Source organism: Chaetodon auriga, chromosome 24, assembly GCF_051107435.1.
Source record: "Chaetodon auriga isolate fChaAug3 chromosome 24, fChaAug3.hap1, whole genome shotgun sequence".
Classification (NCBI taxonomy): Eukaryota; Metazoa; Chordata; class Actinopteri; order Chaetodontiformes; family Chaetodontidae; genus Chaetodon; species Chaetodon auriga.
In genome coordinates, this window is record NC_135097.1 from 12,729,618 (window position 1) to 12,751,770 (window position 22,153).

A 22,153-nucleotide genomic window follows, 5' to 3' on the forward strand; every position below is an offset into this window, starting at 1 on the left:
GTGGCTTTGAATGGTGTACGTCTTTCATGTCTGGCTGCAGCAGAAATGACAGCCAGCACAGAGGCTGTTCTATTTCTGTATGGATGATGAAATATGATCATGGCCAATTACAGAGCTCCTACCTGCTGCACCTGAGCCCACATCTCATCTCCCAGCAATGGTGGACCCCGGGGAGCATGCTGCTCCTGAGGACCCCCAAACTAAAACAGACAGTGAAGACAGACCACAGAAACCGTCAACAGAGTCCTTTTTTCTATGACAACTGTTTAGACATGGTTTAACCTTTGTGCATAAATCTGCCATGAAATCACCTGTAGCTTGTTACTCACCTTCAGCAATTGGTTTGGCCTGCTGGGGGGATGGTGGGGGTTGGGGGGCGGCCCACTGCTGCCTGCATAACCTCCGTTATGGAGACGAAGTGAGTGCTCATTGGGCAGGGGCACAACAGGATGTCCTTGAGGAGGAAGATGGGATTCATACAGCTGACCTAGTTGCTCCCATGCTCTGTGGGGAGGTGGAGGATGAAGATGATGATGAGGAGCTCTCTGCTGCTCCCTCTGCAGACCTGGTAACATAGGCTGTGGGAGCTCAAGCTTCTCACCTCCTCGCACAGGCCTGGTCAGCCAAAAAAAAAAAAAAAAAAAAGGGTTAAACAATGTTACAAAACAAATGAAAAATGACACCACACGCTTGCTTCATGTGTTTGTTTGTTTTTTTGAAATGAATTACTCTCTGTAAATTTTGTTCTGCACTGATGTCTTACCCATTACTAAAGAATTTATTGGGATGGTTCAGTCCGCCCATAGGACCAGGAGGTAGATGGGAAAGGAGTTGATGTTGGTTCATTCCAGGCGAACACCTGCTTAGGAACAAGCAGAGCACACAGGGCAGTCAGGTGATGCTTCCTAGTAGTTTTTACACCAAGGTTGTTCAGTAAGCTTTTATTTCAGTTCTGCTGTAAAAACACGAAGTCAACTGCTTTAATTACAGGTTAAACCTGGTGGATTTAAGTTAATAAAGAGGTCTGAAAAAGGTTGGTGTGCATGTGTTGTCATGGCTACAGACCTGGCAGGTGGCTGCCAGGCGCGGCCGCCCACGGGAGCCCATGGTCCCCGGTTGAGTCCGTCCAGAGGGAAGGAATCCCGTGTGCCACGCCCACCAAACTGCTCTACTGCGTGATGCATCCAGCCTGTGGATCAACACAGTGAGAGTTTACTCACAGGGCCCCATACAGAAAAACCCATATGGACTAAGACTAGAATGAACATTTAATGTGTATTTGTTTTAAAAAGCTTTTTATGTACAAAATCCAAACCACTATGTGATACTGTTATAAAGTGCTACAATCTTTTAAGTGTCATGGCATCCTTGGTGTACTTGTGGTCAAATGGCAGACGTGTCATTATGCAACAAACACCAGGGTTCGACGGATTGCCTTAAAAATCTATTGCACAGCAATTACTAGTTAGCCAATCAAAATTACAGGCTGCAGCTGAGGGATTCTGACTCTGAAATGTAATTACACTTAAACATCCTTATCTCTCCTCTGACTTAAATATTGTAGTTTAAAAGATGATTTATTTGAAATGTCATGCTTTGATTTATACACATTTCCACATGTATGAGCCCATATTTCTATAAACTACCACTAACTTATTCAAGGCCAGGTAACTTAACCATGAACTGTATCACACACCTACAACACAATGTCTGTCCTTTAAGAGAATCAGGGAGCTCATACTCACCAAACTAGCTGTGTCTGTGAAGCCCTCCACTGCAGCACAGAGAGGGCCTCACTCCAACACTGAGAATATCTGTGCTGTCCGACTCCTCTGGCTTTAGCACCAAGAACCCGAAAGCCTGCTGGCTGCAGAGAGAGAGAGAGAGAGAGGGAGAGAGAACAGGGGAGCCACTATGAGAATGAGCGAGACAGAGACACACTGAAAAGTCAATAAATGCCAGTGGGCTCTCTATTATATAGGCTAGTCTGTGTGTGTATGTGTGTGAGTTGGAGAGCTTGTCAGCAGAGAGGGGAGGGTTTAAGTAGAATATAGGGCAGGGGAGAGCTTACTGTGACTGCAGAGGCAACCTGAATTAAAGCCGGTATTTGCCCATGTTTACATCTGATTCTCACCATTGAACTGTCCTTTAATTCTGCTCTAGTCAGGACATTCTGCCAAGTAACACTGGCATAACTTAAATTTGCTTGAAGTCTCAAATTATGATAGATGTCTTTGTCTGAGGCATGCTGCTATGAGTCAGCCAGCCTGTAGGAGGCGACACTAAACCAGTCAGTCGAAGACAGGATTATTACTGAGGCCCAGATGGCTCAGTGGGGAGCTCACCTATGAGGACAGACCTGGGGTTACTGTAATCCTTACCATGGGCCTACTGATAACAAGAGACAGAGGGAAAGACTAAGAGTGAGAGGCCTTGGTCACATGCCAAGTGTGTGTGTGTATGTGTGTGTGTGAGAGCGCGTGTGTGTGATGTAGGAAGCAATGCCAAGTGTGCAAGCTGCATGGTCGTGTCAGGCTTGTACTGATTTAGTGCATGCGAGAGAGAATAGTGTGCTCTCTTAAGTGGATGATTGTGTGTGTGTGTGTGTGTGTGCTGTAGCACTCTGAAGGGTGTGTGTATAAAGTGTGTGTGCATGCCTGGTGGATACACTAAGGTTTAATCTCATTACGGCAGGCGTGATGGAGAGGGAGAGGGGGGCAGCAGCGACAGACGGTCTGAACAGGATGGAAGGATAGATTAAGGAGAAAAGATGGAGATGGAGAAGAGGGAAGGGATGGAGGGAGGTGGAGTGGAGTGGAGAGTAGGAACGGTGCCATGAAAACGCCCACACACCTACCAACACACACACGCACACACACACACATACAAACACACACATACACTGAGACGACACAAAGGAAAGCGGTTGAGGGGAAAATGCATAAAAGAAGCTGAGAGATAACTCCCTCCCCTCCCTGCTTTCTCAAACACCGGACACACAAACACACACACACACACACACACACACACAAAAGACAGAAGGTGTCGAGATACAAAGAAGTCTGTTTCAAAGTATCTCGATTCAAAAAAAGACAACAAAAGAGCTCCCTGACAAAACCTGAGAGGGATGTGTTCACACCTACACGTTCACCGCTGTTTAAAACTCCTGTTAGAGACTCAGACACACACACTGGAACAAAAACACCAAGTTTTGGTCATCTCTGTTCAACACCAGAGTGAAGCTGGATAATTCAAACACACTAACCTCTACCTCACTCTCCTGATCACTTCAACCTCTCACACCAATTTGAATGACATCAATAAACAACAACAAAAACCATGTAAAGGTGACAGAGAATGACACTTGACGTCTGTCTCTGTGGGAGTGAAACGTAAAAGAAACCAGTTGCTCACTGAACTGTGACTCCGAGCGTTCAGGGTACATAATGATAACATTTTGAAGTACGTGACCAGTAATGTGTAATGCAATAGTTGGAGGGCAGACATGCAAACACAGGTTATGATTCATTGCTCTTGCTCAGCACAGCACTCTTCCAACACTTTTCCAAAATTAGCTCTGGTCATACGCAGTCCTTCCTCCCACCAGTTCCTCCTCTCATCTTCCTCCCACCAACTCTGGATCTCTCTGTCTCTATTTAGAGCCCAGTGGGGGATATTTCAATCGCTGTACACTTCTAGCTTGTCAGGAGGGGTGCTATACAGTGACACACACACACACACCACCCTCCCTATCTCTCCCCATGAGCCTCACATCCACCAGACGCTGCTGCTATGTGAAGATAGGCTAACTGTCAGGCCTGCACACGACATGCTTTTAAGACAAACTGGAACAAACACACACTCACGCTGAGCGTACCTTTTAGAGTAGCACCAAGTTATTGATTCACAGTTGTGTTAAGTCTCAGCTTCGGCTGCCAATCATCTCTCTGGGGTCTCCTCAACCCTGAAAGACAGAGAAGACGAAAACGCTCATGTCCAGCTGTCATAACAACAACACGAAGCCGTGCTAAATATGGCACTCAGAGTTATGATCAAAACTGTACAGCCTCAAAGCACATGATCGAGGGCTGAGGGTGGTCTTTGCTTTCAGTATCAACTGACAATTTCTTTCATCCAGCTGCGTCTCTTTTCTGACTTTCTAGGCAACGAATCGCCGCCGCTCTCATCCATCCTGGCTTCCTGACCCCTCAGGTGACGCCTGGCTTTAGAGCGGGGTGGAAAACTTTAAGGTGGCTCAGAGGCGAAGGGGCAAATCAGCAGGGAAGCCGACACAATGGGAGCGAGGGGGGCTCTTGTTCGCCCGCTCTCGCTTTCTCTTCGCACACAGACACAATGGTGAGACTGACTGTGCAGCTTAACGGGCAAGCAGACGCACAGACGAGGCTGATCTCGCTCGAACAGGAAGAGCCAGCCCGGCTAAGTCAACTATCACATGCGAAAGAGTCACACTGGGGGGAACTCAGGAAAATAATAAAAGGCAAGGAAAAAGGAGAGAGGGAAAGAGACGGCGACGGGGTGTAAATTTTAAATTAGAAACAAGAAGAGAGAGATATAAAGAGAAATCTAGCAAGAGACCCAGTTGTGACTGCTGAGTGCAAACAGGGACACAGTGGCGAGGTTGTAATTACCACTTTTATAGAGGGTGTGTGTTTATGTCTGTTGTGACCAAACGGTCGTCTAATCCAGTTGCTACCCTGGCTATCACGTTGCTCACAGCCGCTCTGCCAGCACAGTGTGAGAAACTGAGTACTCTGAAACCAGATCGCGCACACGGACGGCAGACAGTGTTACACCGCGGCTCAGGTTCTATCGGATGACACCAGAGCCATGAAATGCGGTCATATCAGCTATGCGTTAGTGGTTCAGTGCTGTGTGATGGAGAAAATGGCGAGAGTGCAAATGTTGCGCACGTCATTTTTCGGGGAACCCCCGATGACTCAGCACACTGGAAGAGGGCTTACCCGAAACCGCTCACCCTTAACGCCGCCCTCCTGGGACACCGCTTACAGTCAGGTGACCGGGGGTGTGTTACTGCGCTGTCGCAGATGTGACAGCCACGGGAACTTCTCGGACATCATGATGTCATTTCTGCTTCCTATGAAGTGCACCGCATGGGTCGATGAGCTGTGTGTGTGTGTGTGTGTGTGTGTGTGTGTGTGTGTGCATAGATAGACAAACAGGATGTGATGGTGCGCTGCGAGGCGGGGGGGTTCACGGCTGAGGAGAATCAAACTGCCACTTCAGGAGAAATGATGGGGAAATGGGCAAACTCTACGAAAGCGCTGATCAAACGCTTTTGAATTCACCTAAATTTCAGGTAGTTGAGTTTATAACTGCGAGTGCTGGAGAGATTTTTGCTTTCAGTTTTACCTCAATCTAACCACAACAAGCCGCCTTGTTCTCTCTGAACGCCGCTGAGCACAAGAAGCGAAAGTCATTAAAGGACTGTTGCTATTGTCTCCTCGGTGAGAATACACACAGCTGATGTATTTATCAATTATTACCGAACCGATGACACAACAGCTGAATTCGCTGTTCCATCAAAAATCCCTCTGCCCACCCCCGCGCAAGTGAAATCCCCCCCTTACGACACCACACATCAAAGGGCTGTTCCTGTCAACGCCTCGCTGCTGTAGTTACGCAAGTTAGTGATTGTCCCAACACCGGCTATCAGCTGGGAGGCGGGGTCAAGCAGCAAACTTGGACACAGAGGCCGAGCTGTGCCGACTGTCGTCAGCCACGCCAACCAAAACGCTGGAAGGAAAATAAAGGAGCTCTGTTGAATCCTCTGTGGCATCTAACAAAGAAACACACAAGCAAAATAAATAAATCCAGCATAATCCCATGAGACTCACAAACCCGAGTCACAAGCTTGTGGCTGTGCACGGGGAGGCTTGCTTGGTCACTGACATGAGCTGGGGGGGAACAAATGGTTGAAATTAAGATGTTCGGATGACGTCTGTCTCAGTGCAGTAGCCTTAATTTATTCACCCTCACCCTTCCCTGCCAACCACTGGCCTGCTCTGGTCCACGGCCAGACAACCACACTGAGGCCATGAGAGGAAAATAGACTGGAGGGAGACGGGGGGGCAGTGAGGGCATACACTGCAAAAAATATCCATCGGTACGAGTGTAAAAACTCTACTTCTTTCCTGCATTGTGACCTGTGAAAAACCTAAAAAAAAGCAGACTTCTTTCATCCTGGTTTCTACTGGCTTCAGTAAAAGTTTAAGATTTAGCGATCGATTCGAGATGAGTGATTTGTTGCGCTGGAGATCTGACTTCTTGCAGCATGGCAGTGTTGATCAATACTGCCTGGGGAAAGAGCAAGAGGCAGACGTGTTGTAGGAAGAGCTCGACTTGTGCTGAGGGCGCCGGAGAGAACCACCACGGAGGACGAGACGACTGAAAACTAAAAGCTGGAGGGTGTAACAGCAGGCAGCTGCAGAGTGTTAGCGTCCTGGTCGAGTCACTGTGGAGCCAGTCTGATAAGAAATGACCAGATAAGGCTGGGAGAAGAAGCAGATAACAGAAAATAGAGCGAGGGAAGAGTTCTGGCAGAGGATGACGGAAAGGCCATGCATGGTCCTGCCTCCCTCCCTCCCTCCCTCCCTTCCTTCCTCTCTCTCTCTCTGTCTCTCTCTCTCTCTCTCTCTCCCTGTCTTGCTCTGTCCTCCCTCACCCTCTCTACTCCATTTGGCCATTACATAATCAGTCCCAGATAGAGATCGTGTTCTGAAGGAAACACCATGCATTTCTCTCTCTCTCACTCACACACACACACACACACACACACACACACACACACACACACACACACACACACACACACACAGAGGAACAGGCAGCTCCTGCATCCGCCCCCCCGCCCCCCCACCTCGTTGCCAGGCTCCCTGCCTGTGTGCGTGCACACGTGTGTGTTTATTTGTTTGTGTGTGTGTGCAGACGTCAGCAAATGCCGTTCCAGGACAGTGATGCGGGCTAACTTCATCCCGTCCAAATCTTTACACACACACACACACACACACACACACACACACACACACACACACACACACACACAAAATCAGAAGACACAGTTTCGGGCAGCACACTGTGCAGGTCAGCCGAGGACACAGCAGGCAAACACTGTTCCTGCACACAAACACAGAAGCATCTGACCTCAGTAATGGATGATTAGCTCCTGCTAGCATCTGTCTCAACAACAGAACACGTGATCCAGGGGACAGACCGCTGACCTAACCCTTCACCCGCTTGCCCCCAGGCCATCTCTACGCTCAGCAGCAGCAGGCCAGGCAGCCATGACAGCCCAGAGAGAAGCTCTTATTGGTCATACTCCTGGCCCCACATCTGCTCTACATTCGGACCATGACCAAGAAGGTCCCAAATCTTCACATTTAACCTCTGCTGGGTCTGCCGTGCTGTTTATTTCAACATTCGGTAGATTTGGAAACAACAGCGAGAAGCTTCAGGTTGGCTGCAACCACCAACCAAACACTGTTTTGTTTGGGCTGTTGGTGGTCAGCCTGTCAGCGTGCTGCTTGCTTGGCTTGTCACCACCTCTTTTTCCATTGGACTAAAAAACTGCTTTGGCTGTAAAACACTGAAGAGATTAAAACGTCGATTTCCGGACCCCCAGTGGCAAACTGATGATAAAGAGTTTGCCACTGTTAGTGGAAAAAGAGGGGGGGGGGGGGTGTTAATGTGGTGCATCTCTTCTTCTGACACACACACACACACACACACACACACACACACACACACACGCATCTGATGCACGTGTGTGTGTGACGTTGAAGAGAAGGGGAACAGAGGAAGCTGTCGTCACAACCACAGGAAGTAAGCCTCCCTGAGGGGTGTGGGGGGGTGTGTGTGTGTGTGTGTGTGTGTGTATCGAAGAGAGAGGCCTTGGGGAGGGGTCTGAAGGCTGAGGCTTCCTGTTGAAAAGATATCAACTGTATGTGTTTTAGTGTGTCTGAAACAGCCTTTGACCGTTTAAAGGCAGATGAAAGTGAACATATGTGACTAATATGAGTCTCTGCTGATGTGAAACACGGAGAGTCGAGTCAAAAAGCCGGCTCGGTTTCATTCGCGGCTCCTAAAATACACCTCAGACACACAGTCATCTCGTGTGAACGGCACGTGTGCCCAACTCATGACTCACACAAGCCTCGTCAACAAAAACAAGACAGTCAAATGACTTGAAAAGCCGTCTGCTTGGCTCTGACCCCGGCTGAAAAGCCTTGTTTGCCCTCTTTTTAGCTTCTGGTAAAAGTGAATGACAAACATCTGATGGCAGAATGAGTGTGTGTACGCTGCGTAACTCCTCCTCCCGGTCACTGCTGCTCCCTGCTTCGCTTTCACAGAAACTCTGTGTTTAACGGAGGAAACGGTCTGGATTTCTCGACAGCCGTTTTGTGCACGTAGCTGCCGTCTGTGTCTGAGACAGAAAGAAATGACTCAACACCTGGCGTGTGACTCCAAAGAAAGGAAAACAGCACGTTAATCCTGACAAACAGGATATCTGAGAGGACGTGGGTGTCTTTTTGACAAGCGGCTTCATCGCTGTCACTCTCGATTTCCATGTTTGAGCGACTTCAAAACCCCCCGAACTTTCTGGTTCTTCGTGAAACTACGAAAAGCTTGGAAACAAACATCACAGCGACGCCTCTTTAAGCAGAACAATGCCTCAAAATCACAACTGCAGAATCCACCTCGCTCACGCTGCTCTGTGCCTCTCCCGCTGCTTCTATTCCACATCCAGGACTACCACACACACACACACACACACACACACACACGGACTAGCTCAGAAATGCAGACTCTGCTGCCTTGGTAACGGTTGCGAAGGGAACCGATGGCGTCTTCACTAACAGTTATAAAACTAAGCTGGAGAGACAGACAGAGAGAGGGATGGAGTTTATGAGAGGTCTTCACTGATCAACATGTTTACTGAGACACAGGACAGGCTGACCTCACGCACACACGTCAGCCTCTTCCTCTTCCTCCCTGGACTCATGACATTATGTCTCATCAGCAGTCTGTACGTGAGTGTGTGTGTCTCTGTATGAATAACAAAAAAACAACAACAAAAAAGTGTGTGAGTCCTGTGTGCATCAGCAGTGATGGCAGCATGTGTGCAGATGGCGGTGCAGCGTCGCTCTGACACGCTCGGATCGTTTTGACTTCAGCTGTGACGCAGGCTGACCACCTTTGTTATGACGACGTTTGTTCATTCAGAGAATCCAAGGACTGTTTACGGATTCCTCAAATACAAACGCCGTTGATCCGTTAAGCTTTTTTTTTTCTTTCCTTTTTTTAAATAAATTTCCCATGATGCACACGGGCCTACTCGCCGGCTACGCTATCATTTATTTTGCCGGCGTGGTTCGGAGTGGCGAAAAGCAGTCACAGGAGGTGAGAGGAAGTAAAAGGAGAAGGAAGAAAATTCTTTCCAAGTTGTTACAGTGTGTGTCTAAGTGTGTGTATGAGTCACACACATGCAGTGTGTAGGTTTGCACACTTCCCTTCCACTGTGGCATCATCACCGGTGGCAAAGAGCCAGAGATAACAAAGAGGAACTGAAGTCAGAGGGAAAACTTTCCCTTTTTCTCTCACTCGGCTGAGCAAGCGAGCAGGACGTAAACACCCTGCTGCTCTCTGATGCTGACCTGCTCACCCAGGACCGATTCCATCTTCATACTATTCTGTTTTCTAACGTCATCACTGCCGTGTTTCACATTACCCTACTGGCTCGGCTGCATTTGAATCGCTCGCCGCCCCAAAAGCGCTCTTTAAGTTCACTCCTCAGCTTCTGGACTGAATTACACTGATCTGGTTTAACTTACAGCTCTCGGGTCCAAAACACAGCAGAACAGAACCTGGAATGAGACCACAGCTGCATGTATGACCAATATTTATAGCTGTGGATGGCTAAGCCTCGTGGTTGGCTGGCAGTACAGCAGGGTCCTGCTGGTCCTGAGAAACTAATGAGAAATGTGTAATAAGGATCATGACTTCATCAATACATGTTACTGATTAATGTAAACCAAACCGGTTTTCCGTATTTCAAACCTAAAAAGTCTCTTTATGCCCATGTGCATAAGAACACTTATTTTTATCTATTTTTGTGCTTTTTATTGCCTTTTTTTTGTAATTTCACTTCATGTGAGTTGTACTATTTCTGCTGCCATGACTCAACTTTCCCCTACTGATCACTCAAACTTCATCGCATTACACTCAACAGTATGAGCGCTGTAACATTTTGCCTGCCTTGCTCTTTTTCTTGCCCTTCAGCCTTTTCAAATACCCGACAGAGTTGACATTAACCCTTCACATATGGCAGATCCTAAAAAAGTTCAGAGTACAGTTCCTTTTTGGGGGGCTTGGCCTCCACTGAGAGAGACCAGGATCCACCGTAGGCAGTCTCACGCTGCATGGTGGAATTCCACACTTGGTTGACTGAGTGCCCCCCCCCCCCCCGGCCCCAACCAAACTCTGAAACCTTCACCCTGCTGTCTGGACAAGCTCGGTGAGCTGTGGTGTTAGCATGCACTGCGGGAGACTACATTAACTGGCAGGTATTTCACTGTAGTACAGAGGGCAACCAATTAGCACTATATCCAGTTGTATGAAATTGCTGTAGTATGAATATTAATTTCTTGAATGTCTATTGTTAAATGAAGAGGAAATGTTCTGATGGTGCCCCTTTAAATGTTCAGTATTTCTGCTGACATGAAGTGATGGGAAATTCCTCATCTGGTTTCCAACCATTGTGCCAGCTAACACGTAGAAGAACTCGTGTTTTCACGCCTGATCTGTTGGGGCGTGTGGGGAGTGTTTGAGAAATCGTCACCGGGGCAGATGTCATCCCGCACCTCCCTTCATTCCCTCACTCTCATTTTGAGTTACTCTCTGGAGGAGAAGCGACACCCTTTACTGGAAAGGCTGCAACAGCATGGTGTCACACCAACAGACGTTTCGTGATGACATCCAATCACTTCCCCCACCCGCTTCCCTTTGAAACACACACACTGTGTTTGTTTTCTGTAACACTCAGCAAAGGTAGTTGAGAAGCAGAGGAAGCCTCCAAATGTTACTGGACTCTCTCTCTCTCTCTCACACTCACACACACACACACACACACACACAGAGCTCTTGTTTCAGCACAGTCAACTGTCGAGGCAGTGTTAGATGAGTAAGCACTTTAAGCCATGACCCATTTCCCATGCATGAAGGAAAAATCTTAATTAGATCAAAGTAATCCTCAACTTGCTTTGGACACCCTGCAACACCCCCATCAAGGCTACATATGGGCACTGTCCTGAGACACACACACACACACACACACACACACACACACACACACACACACACACACACACACACTTCTCTTCTACTTTGCCTACTCAAGCTGTGACTCAGTCACTATTGTTGAGTTATAGCCTCATTTCCACCGTCATCTCACTCTCTCTCTCTCCTTGCGCGTGTGTATCACTTCGATATTCAACCATGTTCGTCATCACTCATAGTAAAATGGGCGGTGAATTGTTCATTCACACACACACACACACACACACACACACACACACACACACACACTCTCTATTGAGATCACGGGACAGACGGGGGCGGGGTGCGCTGAGACAGCACACAGTCGGCTAAAGTGTGTGGAGCGATGTGGAGCTTTATCTTCTTTACAACCTCCGACATCAAACGCGGGGACAAAACGCGGCTTCCACGCCAATCGATCTGATTGATCGGAAGTGGATCTTCAAAGGATCTCTCTTTTTTTTAAGTTGCTTTGTTTTCTTCGCGACCCCATGCCAGCACACTCCGCTCTTCCTGATCTGGGCTCGTTTATTGCGGGCAATAAAGCGACAAATGAGCCCCCCCACCCCCCAGTCACAAATTCTCAGCATACTGCTTGTCTGTGGGCGGTGAGGCAATAATACGCACCAATATCAACAACTATTGGTTCTACAGCAAAAAGACGGCGGCACGCCCCCAGACTGGCCCCCGTCATTCCCGCTGAACTTGCATTGTGTTGGGAGTTTCTCCTCCGCACTGAAGTTACGCACAGCTCAAACACACATGTGCGCCAGCCGGGTGTGTGCAGACCTGCCGTGACCTCACCCAGCTGACTCCTCAGGGCTTTCTTCGCGTCATGGAGAGCGTGGACCACGATAAGGGCAGAGACGTCAAAGAGCCGCTGAAGTCAGTCATCTTAGACCACGGTTCCCTCTAAAGGGGATCCTATGTGGTCAGACAAGCCACCCCTAAAACCCAGACCTAAAGGGCAGCACCAAAACAGCGCCCCTCCCCCCCAAAATGAGAGGTGATGCAAATCACTTCCTTTCAATCCGGCTCTTTGTGTGCGTAAGGATTGACTGGGGGTGATGGGGGTGGCAGCTATCCATTCACTTTATACGGCTGCCGACCTCAGTGCTCCTGCCCACCCCCCACTCCTACTCCAGCAGAGCCACCCACTCCCACACACACACACACACACACACACACACACACACACACACACACACACACACACAATGGCGTGAGATCTCCTTACACAGGCAATTTTCTCTCCCCGTCCTCTAGCTCTCCTTCCCTTTTCTAGCCATGGGATGATCATGGGTTTTCAGGGCAACAATGACCAAACTAGGACCCGGGGTGCCCCCCAGCAAGACGAGGCTCAGCTCATTTTCACAGTTCCATGAATAGATGCATTAGGACGACTACTTTGTTATCAAGCCGGTGTCATTATCAAACATTGAAAATGGGTTGAAATCTATACTGAAACAGACAGAAATTCCCGAAATACACAAAACCTTACAAGTTCATGATGGGGGTTACTCAGGGGCATTTTACCCCCAGACCCCAAAATAAATACAGAAGTAACCCCCATGAACCCCAAATTCACATTAAAGCCAGTTCACAGTAATGACTCTGATCCACGTGCACTGAATGATTAAACATGGCCGGTAAAGATGATCAACCGATGATATGAGGAAAACAATTCACCGAATTGAGACACACGCGTGTGGGATTAGAGTCACCCGTGGTTGAGAAAAAACACAGCGAAATTCCCCCACCTCATCGATTACACATGATCAAGGGTTCCGCTTGATTACAATAATCCACTCACTGCCGTCCCGAATCGCAACAGGAAAACACAATGGAGCAACATATGGTATGAGTGAGAAATAACTCGACACGTGGAAGGTTTTCACGTTAAAACGGACTTTTTGATCAGCACTAACCTGCTCACAACCAAAACACAGAGCGCTGGGCTTTTAAACGCTCCCGGCTCACACAGCAGCTCCTGCACTCACCGTTCATTCAAGCAAACGGACGCTCCAGGGATAAAATAATTTCCAAGGAAGAATATGTAACCGGTTCCTGGAGGTCCACGGTAGCCTTGAGCGTGTCTGTATCCGCAAGTTTGGAGCTCCGAGTCTGCAGAGAAATTCCGGACCAGCTGCCTGAGCGGAGCCGCAGTTCTGTAATCCCTGTTAGTCTCTGCCGCTTCCTCTCGAAACAACCATGAAAGTTGAGCCGTCTGACGTCCGTAGAGCCTCTCTGCTGTCCGTGATAAGCTTCCTCTTCTCTATACTGGGCGTATTATTCCATTTGATGGCTGCCTTCGCCGTCTCAGCGACAGCCGCGGTCCTGTGTGTCTCCGCGTCGAGCTCCTTTCCTCCTCTGCCTCTCACACAGAAGCAGCCGGGCAGGATCCTGTTGCGCTGAGCTCTGTTTTAAAGGGACAGAGCCACGCGCACTCAAACACGCGCACTCCGAGACAGAGGCGTACACACGCGTGACGTCAGCGCACGGCCCCGGAATTCCCTGACAGCGCAAACTGGCACCGAGTCCGCCTGCCGGTACTGGAGCTGCTCCTCGACGCTGCCCCCCCTCCCGCTGGGTATATTCATTTGTACCTTTTTATTTTTAATTTCACACCGGAGCCGTTTTTAGGCAGACTCGTGACCGACTGTTGGACTCGGCGAACAGCCATATTTCCGTGTGACCGTCTATTTTTGGATGGTGTATTAGCCCTTGACGCCATATTACCACAGGAAGACAGATGCAGTATCACAGTGTTAGGATTAGATTTAGCGGACTATAAATACTGAAGGTCCAGGTGTGGGCTGTACAGGCTAAAAATTCAAAAATAAACTTATGTAGGGGTTATAACCTACTCTGTATCATATCTCTGTGTGGGTAAATAAAGCTCTCACTGTAAGGCTTATAGATACGAACAGGTTTACACTGCTCTAACGTCTGTGGCTTTTAGGAAAACTTCCATATTCATAAATCAAAAACAACCAATGTCTCTATAGACTTTTAATAATAATGAACCATTTTATGTAAGCCTGTCCTTAACCAAGCTGGAAGACACTGTATCATATTTGATGTGTTATTTTATTTTACATTGTCCCTGATATATATCTAATTTAGCATCTGCTATATATTTAGGTAACACTTTCCAAAGAGGCACTTTTTTTATGAAGGGTTTGTGAACTGCAACTAACAGCATGATCGAAAATGACATTTTGAAGAAGAACATTTGGCTTTGTGAAAGAAGCTAAATAAGACGTTAATGAATGGAATTTGACCCAGATCCTCCAGAACCCTTTCCAGTGGCCAAAACCTACTCTTATAAATAACTTATAACCGAGCTACAAAGCATGAGTAAATAATTTATCAGCCACATCAAAAGCCATTAGTTATATCTTATAAATCGTTTAAAGGTGCCTTATTAAATCCGCAGTGCACAACTTGTATCTCCTCCTCCTGGCAGTGATAGTAATTACACAAACACTGTCCACGCGCTCATGACGTCAAAGGTTCCGCCAAACTGCTAGCTGCTGTAGCCTCCTCTGTTGCTACGGTTGCACCCCCCTTAAGCTCGGTCACACCATTTTGCTGATTGACATAAAAGGCAATGCATTGCTATCGCTGTGCCAGCGCGGGAAGGTCATCACAGACACCAGATTAAAAAACTGTGGCATACTGCAACATACAGAGAGATTTACCTTGCAGTGAAAGGCTTAATAGCATTGTGCACTCACTTGGCAAGTCTTTGAAGGCTTAGTTATATCTAACTAATGCATTATTTATTATCACAACATGGTGTGGACAGCAAATAAAGCCTAAGTGATGTGGCTAATGATTTTCTTGTTCCTAGCTCTGTAGATGTGACATTAACATCGTGCATGTCATGACTGTGCACACAGAAGTCCAAGAATTACTGTATATGCTATGTGCTCAGAGGCAGCCTGCTAACATCCTGTGTGAGGTAAACAAGGCTTTGAAAAAGACAAATGGGTCTCTCTAAGGCCGGAAACATTAGTTCCAGCTTTTCCTCGCCAAAGTAACCATCCTGTACTCTGTAATAATGCCAAAGAACCACATTGGTACAACCAGCAGTATGTGTCACACACACACACACACACACACACACACACACACACACACACACACACACACACACGCAGAGGTTATATTTAGAAAGCACTGCCTCAGCAAGACAACGGGAGGCAAAATTAGTCGTGGCAGGGAGGATGGGAGTGTGTCATGGATGATGCTGAGACGATGACATAAAGATACACACATGGGCAGTTTATTTATGGTTATAACAAATCTAAAAACAACAGCATAAAGAATAAAATGAGAACATTTTGAAAGCTCTGTCTGCCCGGGTACAAATCAATGATGCTATCAGTCTCTCACTGTCTGTTCTCTGTCCTATCACAACAGGTTTCTCTCACTGTAGGCTGATATTGAAGGCATTCCTACTGTCATTAGTGTGCAATGAAGAGTGTCAAGAGATGTGTGTTTGTGTGTGTGTGGGCTGGACTCAAACCCCTGATGAAGTAAGTGCATGGCATGTGTGGTATGTACCACCAGGGTGGATCTAGAGTCTATTGTCAAGTGACAATGAATGTTCAATAATGTGTTTTGTGTTGAGAAAGAGGAGGGATGCAGCACAGTGGGGGTCTTCATGACACTGGGAGGCAGTGTGCTTGTATATACATGTTTTGTTTTTGTTTGTCAAAAGGCTGTGTGGAGAAATCAGCAGATACAGCTCATATGGTCCTGTGTAGTGAGCTGTAATTTAGAAAAAAAGAGTGTGTTGGCCAACGTGGAAGCATTTGCAGCTGCTAGTGTGCCAGTAAAAGCGAGTAAAAGTGAGGGTCTAGTGCAAAAATGAAGAGGCCACTTTCATTTCTAACTGACTGTGGAACAAAAGCTTGTAGCAGCCGACAGTGTCCTAGCATGTCAATGTGTACGTTTCCTCTGCACATAGATGGAAGTTGTTAAAAAAAAAAAAAGTAATTAAATTCCAGATGATATAATTACATACTCAGAAAAACTTGCACCCTTAATGTTATAATCAGTACATATATTATAATAAATCAAGTCAGCTGAAGCCCAAGACATTTTATAACATCATCTGGAAGCTATTACACCCTGAATTGCTGCAGTCCTTAATTACCTATCATAGAGCTGTAAACGAGCGCATTCTGTATGGAGGCTGTATATCATGTGCGTCTCACTGTTGTGTATGTTGTCCACTGTTTCTGCACTGCTCTCTCCTGCACAAAAATAGGCTGACAGTACGATCAAATGCTGTGCTGCTTACCCTGCTTGTTTTTTGCTGCTGTGTAATCCTGTGTATGTTTTCCATTTTTGTTTTTACTTTCATCTGAACTTCTATTCTCATCTTGATCAAAGTATGCGAGATTATTACACCACATACTCCACTAGGTGTGTTGAGAGTGTCCAAAGTGTGCATCTTTGCTTGGCTTTAGATGTGTCAATGAATGTGTGTGAGCGTGTGTGATTGCACTATAAAGAGTGTGGTGGGAGACCATTAGCCATCAGAAGTGAACAGGAAGAGGATGGCTGATTGATGTGGTCATGGGTGGGACTGTAGTGTACCACACACACGACCCCACACAGACAAACACACACGCATGCACAGCTTCTTGCAGCTGCCTCTCTCATAGATGTACTGCACTGTATATAATAAGGGTCTGAGAATATTAAATGTATGTCTGAGCTCAATTTCCATCCTTCCTCTCCCACAACAAGGGAAGCCAAGGCATTACAGTGTGCCCCAGGTCTCCCAAATATGTGTGTGTGTGTGTGTGTGTGTGTGTGTGTGTGTGTGTGTGTGTGTGTGTGTGTGTGTGTGTGCGTGCGTGGCAGGAAGGGATAATAATGGGAAAAAAGATTTTTGTGAAGCGCTGTGTGTTTAAGTTCTTATAGCTCTTATGCGTGGCTAGCAATTCTGTATTCATGTGTGTAGAAGGGAGGCAGGCAGGCGTGTGTGTTTGTGTGTGTGGTGGGGACTTTGTGTGTGTCTAATTAAAGAGATCGGGGACAAGGACGGCTCAGTTCTCACACTCCAAATATATATATTTAGCAGCTCTCCCATGGGTACGAGCCCCAGAATTCCTGTCATACCAGCCCCACACACACACACACACACACACACACACTCACACATACACACATAAAAAATAAACAGCATGTAATACTGATGAGGTCCAGACAGAGCAACAGTAGAAGAAAGAAAGTATGCATGTGAGAGAGTGAGTGTGCTCTGCAGTCGTAGGAGACTGTGTCCCTGGTACAGATGGTACTTCTCAGCCTCTGATATGTAGGATAGTGTGTGGGACTGTGTGTGTGTGTGTGTGTGTGTGTGTGTGTACATGTGGCACAGCGTGAGTCAGCCTTCTGGGTACACTGAGAGGCCGGCAGACACGATAATAATCACCTCCACGCACATACTCACACACAGTCACACCACGAGGAGACAGAGAGCCACACAGGCAGTCAGACAGACCGACTGGCTTAGCACACCCACATATAGCAGCCATGTAGCCGGCTGAGTGGAGCACTCCAGCCCTGATAATTAGGGCCCTTATTCAAGGAGAGAGGGGTCGATAGGGAGCCTGGCTTTCCCTCTAGTTTCTCAAGCAACCAGCTAATCCCGACTGTAGCTCTATGATAAGCTAAGCACTCCAGTCCTGCTTAATATACTCACCACCCCAAAGTTAAACATAGTGAGAAAGTAAACTCCTCTTTGAGGAGCTTAAAAATTTTGGATGACTCTTAGAAGAATACATCGTGTTTTCAGGAGATTGTCGAACTGGTCAATTTTCCTCTTAAAGTGTGAAAGCATGGACACCGCAATCATCCATGTGTCCCTGCTGGGTAGATAATTGGCTTTGGTGCTACATGCTAACACTTAAGTGTACACTGTAAGGGTTTTCCCATCAGCCAGGGTTGGTCCACTGTAGCCATGCCGAGTGTCCTCTCAGCTGAGTCCTCAGCAGCTAAACTCATGTTTGGCTACGCTACCCACAACAATCTCTTAAAGCCCAAGCCGACTTCCTTCAACTGCTTGTTGTGTCTCTAGAACCCAGAGGAAAATAGTTTACCATCATAAAAGATGAGGAAAAACAAAAAATATTCACTTCTGGGAGTCTTAAACCAGTGAATTTGTGGTATTTTTGGCAAAAAAATATCTTAAATGATTAACTGGTTGTCAAAATTGTCTAATTATTTCAGCTCTGATTATACTATGTATTCCAAACAGTCAAACTAATGTGACACATGGATCATTCTGGCATCCATCACAAATTTACCACACACTTGGGTGCTTTGCATAACACTAGCTGCTAACAGCAAGCAAATAATTTACCTTTCTTTCTTTTTTTTTTTTTGACTCTGATGTGGCTTTAAAGAGCGAGGAGCTGGAAGTCTAACATCTGACTCAGAGGCCTGAAAGTACACAGCTCTTTGAGGACTGACAAAACACATACCATTCAAGAGAACGGTTGATTTTGTGAGATTGCAGAAAGGAGCAGCGGTCCACTCACACCCATGATTTCACAACCCACTACCTTCCAATGAATGTGTGTGTGTGTGTGTGTGTAATGCACTCTCTCTCCGTTTTACTCCTACTCCTGTCTTACTCATTCTCTTTTGACACATCTCGCTCTGTTACTCGACCTGTCTCACCTACATATTGTACAATGGAGCCCGCCTGTGTGTACAGGCTGTACAACATTTACGTGCTTAATGTACTTAGGGTAATACACCTGCTGTTAGGTACTGACAGGTGACTGCAGAAATGGACAAAACAATTGAACGCACTCACACACCAATCACGCAGTGTGTGTGAGTGCAGGCACAGCGTTGTGTGTTTGTGGACTAAAGAAATGACAGTCGGCCAGAAGCAGAGTGAGCAAGATGAAGGGAGGAAACTGTAAACTGTAAGCTAAAAGGCAGCCCTACCTGGTGATTATGGGTAATGTAGTCCGTCACTTTCAGAAGGCCACCATGACACGTCCCTCCTCCTGAAACCACAACATGGAGGAACAAAGGTTAGTCGAGAGGTTGAACAGTGTCAACAACAGCAGCAAGGAGCTGGACGCAAGTTCAGAAGCATGCCGTCGCAGTGCTTGATCAACATTCACACACACGCAAACACACACACACACACACACACACACACACACACACACACACACACACACACAAAGTACAGTCAGGTGTGCCTATTTTATTCCATCAAAATTCAGTGTGGTGACAATATGCAGCCATTTAGTGCCTTGTACACAAACGCAGTTTTCAGTCACTGAAAACTGACCTCTCGGAAAACTGTGAAACTGTGTTTGCAGTGTTGATGTGTAGACAGAGAAAATTGAGTTGTCAGCTTGTGCGCTGTTATCTCCTTTGTTTACATGAGGTGCTTGAATTGGGGGGTTTATCTATGGACAGGGATCTTTCTTAAAACAGTGCCTGTCGGGACAGGATCTTTTGAGAGCGAAGGAGGGACAAGGCCTGTTTTAAAACATACCCATGTACATGTGGACGAGGCATTAGCCTATGGCTTTTTCCACAAACGTGTGGTGGTTTGAGGCTGGTTTGCAGTAGTGTGTGTTGAGAACGATGAAGGAGCAATTCTATTTTCATCTTTAGTCAAAACTAGGTCAAACACGTCTGACATTCCAGCGTGAGTTGAAGCAGTGGTCAGCAATTCATCAGCACTTTAGTCAAAGGTTAAAGGACCAACACCTCAATCTGCCTACACAAGACAACCAGAGCTCATTGGTTATTCCATTCGCCCGTTTCATCATGCATGCGTGACGTTTGCAGACTATCCTGTGGTCATGGTGTTGTCGATATGTCATTCAGTGTGGCTTATGAAACCGTGTGTGTCTGTGTGTGTGTCAGCCAAAATGCACAGCAGGGCCTGGCCCAGTGCTGTGGCCATCTGTGTGTGTGTGTGTTCCTCATGTGCCGCCTGTTCAGTGATTCACAGTGTCAGTGCTGGGCCACATGACTGAGAACAGGTGGCACTCTGGCGTACCTCCCCACCCCCAACACACACACACACACACACACACACACACACACACACACACACACACACACACACACACACACACACAAACACACACCTCTGCCTGCACTCTGAGAACACACAGCACCTGTGACGATGGTCAAACACTAAAACGAGCATGGTTACAGACAAATGCACTACACACACTCTGCAGAAACAGAGAAAGACACACACTTTCTGTCTCTCTTATACAATCACACACACAGAATGTGCCCTTTAGACAACTGGTTGTGGTTGACACCAGTCACAACCTAAATGTCACCACCTCTCTCGTCCTCCTCCTCCTCACACTCTACATGTAAGCCCTCAGCCTGTCCTCTCTCTCCTTCTGTAACATCTAACCTTTGACCCACACACACAAAGACACCTTGTCCATTTTCAAGGTGCAAGGTTCCTTTAGTTATCATACTACAACGCAGGGTTTGGCTTTCTTTAGGGAAGCACTAACTTTTTTGGTGACTGTACTGTTGGTCAATGTCCATGCTGAAGTGTTAGCATGGAACAGCAAAGTGAATGATCTACCAAAGACACACGGATGAAGCTGCTGTCCTGCAAACCAATCCGTGTACAATGAAAACCTCTCTCTCTTTCAGTGTGCTCATCTTTCATTCTTCTATTTTCTTCCTCTCCTGTCTTTCTTTGTCTGCTCTGATATTCTACCTACAGGGCTGCAACATAAAACACACCCACACATGGCGGCTTCCATATGTTTCTCTATTGAGCCTGTACACACAGAACCAACGCAGTATACATAGCCTAAGGCAGCTTGTTTGTGTGTGTGTGTGTGTGTGTGTGTGTGTGTGTGTGTGTGTGTGTGTGTGTGTGTGTGTGTGCCAGCTGTGTCAGTCGCAGGCAGATATAGCTTGCTCAGCCTTCACTGATATTGCAGCCTGGTGGTTACGGCCCCAAACCTTTGAACTCAAGGTCAAATGTCACACCTCCTAAAGGGTCACAGCTGGCCACAATGTAAAGGTGGACTGGCTGTGTGTGTGTGTGTGTGTGTGTGTGTGTGTGTGTGTGTGTGTGTGTGTGTGTGTGTGTGTGTGTGTGTGTGTGTGTGTGTGTAGGTGGGTGAGGGAGAATGTGGGCGAGCAGGGCTGCCTTAAAAGTAGGCATGCCAGAGAGAGCAAGTGTGTGCGAAGGCTGGATTGTTGCAAGGGTAGAATATATTCTTTCATGACACATCGAGTAAATGTCACGAGCTTTGACATAATCATTTGACCTTGATCAATATCAGGACTGTGGGGAGAGAAGGAGGAAGGAGGCTTGTGTGAAAGATAACAAGAGTGAAAGAGAAAGACCTTGAGAGGGTGAAGGGGGAGCGTGGCAAGGCATGATAGAGAGACAAAATCACAACAAAAAGAAGCCAATGAAGTACACTTTGAAGCTATGATTGTAATCAAAGAGACAGAGAGATGAAAATAAAGACAGAGACTATTCGTGAGAGAACACAAGAGAAATAATGAAAGGCTGACTGAGTGATAGAGAGATATAGAAAGTGGTGTTTATGTAAAGGTTAACCAGTGGGCGCCTCTCTCTCTGTGTGCTGGATAATGTCAAAGGGAGATGCTAAGGGGTGGAGCAACAGAGACTCTGCCCAGAGGTGGAGACCAGAGGAGATGTAGAGGCTGAGAGGGATGGGAGGAGGAGGAGGGGGATGGAGTAAAGGCCTTGAGCCAGACAAAAGATGAAAAAGAAGGAAAAACCAAG

At 47.0% G+C, this 22,153-nt stretch overlaps 1 protein-coding gene across 1 annotated transcript in view; it reads right to left on the bottom strand.

Annotated features, from left to right (window-relative positions):
• Positions 1–22,153, bottom strand: part of kdm6ba (lysine (K)-specific demethylase 6B, a) — a 93,260-nt gene that overhangs the window by 11,070 nt on the left and 60,037 nt on the right. The window contains exons 5-11 of the mRNA XM_076724796.1: positions 19,333–19,394; positions 3,878–3,964; positions 1,746–1,867; positions 1,066–1,189; positions 764–859; positions 330–615; positions 123–200 (exon numbers count right to left, since the gene is read on the bottom strand). Coding sequence (XP_076580911.1) covers positions 123–200; positions 330–615; positions 764–859; positions 1,066–1,184 — 579 coding nt within the window. The 5' untranslated portion in view covers positions 1,185–1,189; positions 1,746–1,867; positions 3,878–3,964; positions 19,333–19,394. The remainder of the gene's footprint in view (positions 1–122; positions 201–329; positions 616–763; positions 860–1,065; positions 1,190–1,745; positions 1,868–3,877; positions 3,965–19,332; positions 19,395–22,153) is intronic.